General features: G+C 44.3%; 1 protein-coding gene across 4 annotated transcripts in view; it reads right to left on the bottom strand.

Moving 5' to 3' along the window:
* Positions 1-1,936: 1,936 nt before the first annotated feature.
* The window catches only part of mtss1la (MTSS I-BAR domain containing 2a), a 31,803-nt gene continuing 29,764 nt past the window's right edge, over positions 1,937-3,975 (bottom strand). For all 4 annotated transcript variants that reach the window (XM_042110935.1, XM_042110938.1, XM_042110936.1 and 1 more), the window contains one exon: positions 1,937-3,975. This exon is cut by the window's right edge and continues 58 nt beyond it. In XM_042110935.1, coding sequence (XP_041966869.1) covers positions 3,159-3,975 — 817 coding nt within the window. In that variant the 3' untranslated portion in view covers positions 1,937-3,158.

Below are 3,975 nucleotides of genomic sequence, written 5' to 3'. Positions count from 1 at the left end.
TGAAAGAGCAGAACCTGACCTTTCCCATGATATTAGCGGTTAGATGTTGTGATAAACAGTTCGCGAGAAAACTAACGTTGGACATAGATGGCATTTAATCATATTTTCATTGTGCACACAGCGCTTCATCTATCTCCACACCCATTACTCTCGGTGGTATATCTCACGAACACTTTGGTCAAAACAGCAAACCATATATCAAAATAAACAGCAGACCTTACCGAATTAGAGGATATGAAGCATTCCTCTGTACAGTAAGCAGATCCTGAGTAATCCAGTTTTGAAACTGCAGCAAAATACCAATAACCAATAACAGATAAAAAAATCTAAAAAATAAAAGATCCAATAACAGTTCCGAAAACAAAATAATCATTTAAAAAAATATATTTATGAAAATGCATTAAAATGGAGCATGTAGCGTTTTGGATCCAAACTCTTCTCATGTGGCCCCTAATATAGTGTTATATGTGATATATAACTATTAATTTAAATGAGCAAGGCACCTAACCCCTCACTGCTCCCAGAGCACCACTGTTGTACTCTGTGTCACGGTGTTGCTGTCACTGCGCCAGCATTAGTGTGTGTTCACTGTGTGCTCAGTGTGTTTCACTAATTCACGGATTGTGATAAATGCAGAGACCAAATTTCCCTCACGGGATCAAAAGAGTATATATACTTATACTTATACTTATATATGAGTTGGCCATGGAAATCCACAGTGAAATCTGCTGTAGGCCAAGGTCACTTTCTCGGGTCCATTCTAGACCAAAGAATGACCTGACCACATCGGTAAATAGGGCATATGTTTATTTATTTATTTATTTATTTTCCACTATTTTCAATGTCAAAGGGTGTATCTGACTGAACCAGCATCCACAGTTCCTTAAATTCATTTTCCAAACGGATCTGATGACTAATGTTAGGCTACTGTCAACCATCATGCTTGCTTGCTCTCTCTCATAGCTGTTTTCCCCAAAAAAAGAAGCAAAACATGTGCAGCATCAGGATTTACTTGAAGCGACAGTAGACAATGAGGGTCATTCAAATAAATGTAAAATATAGGCTAATTTATTTGCATTTGGGAGTGGGTGCCTATTGTACCCTGTAGCAAGTGACGACGCACAGTCGCCGTGCCTACGTCACTCCTACGCCCTCCTACAAGTTCTTATGACCACTTGGCCAGTGCGAATATAAATTAAAAACCGGTTTAGGGGGAGAGTAGTGGACTGTTCCTATATCTAAGTTCCTATAACTAGGCTACTTGGCCCGAAAGCAGCTTACGATTGAGAAGGGGAGGTTATAGCAAACAATTTCATGGCCATTGTCCAATGTCTTCCAGCTCTATAGCCCCCTCTTGTGTTATATGTAAGCATTCATCTTTCTCTCACCAAATGATGGTGTACTGCTGTGTGCCTGTGTCAAGATAATTTGGTGAGGTTCTAAGGCAAAACACTGCCACCCTCTGGTTGCGAGAGGTTCAGACATCAGATCCTTTTGAGATACTGAAAATACAGAATCCACAAATTTCCCTGTAAGTCACCAGGTCCTCGGCCAGGTGCCAGATTATTTGGGGCATCTACATATTTAGGAGAAAGGCATAACCCAGACGCCCAAGATGTCATCCAGATGGTGAAAAAGGAAGGTTTATTTACACTTTGGATTCATCATTTTGTGAAGTTTCTAGTTTTACATCAAAGCTTCAAGTTTAGCAAGTTTATATTGGACTCTGTACCGCATCTTGGGACATAGCCTATTCATATTATGGTGCTATATTAATAAAATTGAATCAAAATTTATTAATGTAATTATACACAATTATAATTATAAATGTAATTACACATAATTATACATAATTTCCCCCTTCTTGCATGGTTTTAATTGAACCATCATGCTTGACTCTTCAAATAGTTTAGAACAAAAACTAGCCAGACAACAGTTTCATTGAAATTAGAAATATAATTGTTACATTGCTCAACAAGCAAGAAAAAAACCAAGAAACACTACAATATGGCTTGTTATTTTATTTGACATGCATTTTCATCTTTTCAACAGCTCGTGGTTTACCATGAGTTCTGGTACTCACCGTGGAGTCCATATAAGTGGGTAAGTAACTTGGAGCAACTTAGCAAATGGGAAACCAGTCCCATCTACTTTCTCTCCCCTCACCCTGATCCACTACTACTACCAACAATATGAGACGAAAAAATGACATACACTACACAGTAGAAAAAGAAACAAACAAAAATTAAAAAAAAAAAAAAAACATTTATACTCTCCTCAAAAGGACTACATGAAAGACAGTACATAGTGTAAAGGGAATATAAGACATCCAGCCGATCATTTGGCAGTGTTAAATTATGAGGCTCACCTCTGGGGTCCATTCTACTGAGTGCTGTGTCAGCCATTTTGTGCTTAATGTATCTAAAGGTTAAAGAACAAAATGCTTTGGCGTTATGTTTGTGTTTTTGTTTTATTTTATTTTTTATTGTTGTAGTGTTTTAGTGTAATGTGGTTGTCAGCAGTCGTCATGTGTGATATACCAGTGAATCCCGACATGTCACATGTACACAGTTCCACAGGCAAGGGATTCATGACATCATATAGTCCCTGACATCATATCCTCATCGAAAAGCGATGACATCAAAACTTTACTGGCAGTGTCCACCTTCAGCAGTCCCTGGAGGTCAGGCAACCTGACTCATCTAGAGAACATTCCACTTGTAAATCTCTGTTTATCCATGTCCATATATATACAGCATATGCGTGGAGATTACAGTGACCGCGGTCATTCAGTGGTTATTTAATTTGTCAGTTTAGTTAAGCTGTTTGCAGTTACTCTTGTTAATTATAGCTAACTCTTCATATTATATTTCTACAAGCACTCCACTAGGGAAAAGATATCATTTCTGTTACAAATGGGCCACTGTGGGTATGTAGGTTTTTAGCCGTCACCTCCCAAACAGCTCCTGTCAAGGTCTTGAAAAATCAGATGGAAATACTCTCACATTACTCAGTTTATCTATATCAGTTCGGTAAGTGCTGAGGTACCCTGAAAAAACCTATATAACCATCCAACCCACATTTGAGACAGAGGCAGCCAATCTTCAGCCTTAGCTTGTGGTCAAGAGCCAAAGGCATAAACTCCTGCATGGTTGGGTCTAGGGCATGACCCGTGGTGCCGAGCGGTCATTGCACACCGACTTCCGCAGCCTCACGCCCCTGCGGATGGTCTTCAGCATGTCCTCCCCTTCTGGGACCAGCATCTTCTCCCTGGGGCCCAGGTTCTGGCTCTGACTCGCTACTGCCCCCTCTGTCTGGGAGGGGAAGGGGAACTGTCCCTCACCCAGGGCGTGGGCGCTGGCCACCAGCTCGCCGATCTGCTCCACCAGAGTGTGGCGATTAGCGGCCAGGAGCATCTCCTCATGCTGCTGCTGCTGGAGATCCAGACCGGAGGGCTGCAGGGGGTACAGGCTGGGGTCGTACCCGCCGGCAGAGCTCCACGGCTGGGTGGGCAGGCTCAGGCGCTTGGGCGAGGCCAGGGCTCCTGGCGGGAGGTCGTCGACATACAGGCTCTCCAGACTGCCGTTGGTCTCCGGGGGCGGAGGGGGGAACCCTGGGGAGTCCAGGAGGGTGGGGGTCTTGACAGGGACGATTGGGGGCCGGATGGGAATGGGGCCGACGTTCGACGGGGTGCGCCTCACCCCGGCTTTAGTCGACGGGGTTCGACGAATGGTGGCTGTCCCTGAGGAAATGACCATTCCGCTGACAGTGACACCCCCGGACCCGTTGGTCTCAGACGGGCTGTGAGGGTGGGAGTAGGCGCCGTGAGGGGCAGCGCCATGGGGCGGCGTGCCCACTTTGGTGCCCATGCCTGCAGGGAGCCCAGCCGTGCTGGCAGGCCTCTTGGTCTGAATCATTCGCCGGTAGTTCTGAGCCAGGTTGCTATGGCGAGGGACGGTGCAGGACTTGTCAAAG

Source organism: Alosa sapidissima, chromosome 11 (assembly GCF_018492685.1).
Source record: "Alosa sapidissima isolate fAloSap1 chromosome 11, fAloSap1.pri, whole genome shotgun sequence".
Lineage (NCBI taxonomy): Eukaryota > Metazoa > Chordata > Actinopteri > Clupeiformes > Clupeidae > Alosa > Alosa sapidissima.
The sequence above is the reverse complement of the archived record's forward strand: the minus strand, read 5'-3'. Positions and strand labels throughout refer to the sequence as shown.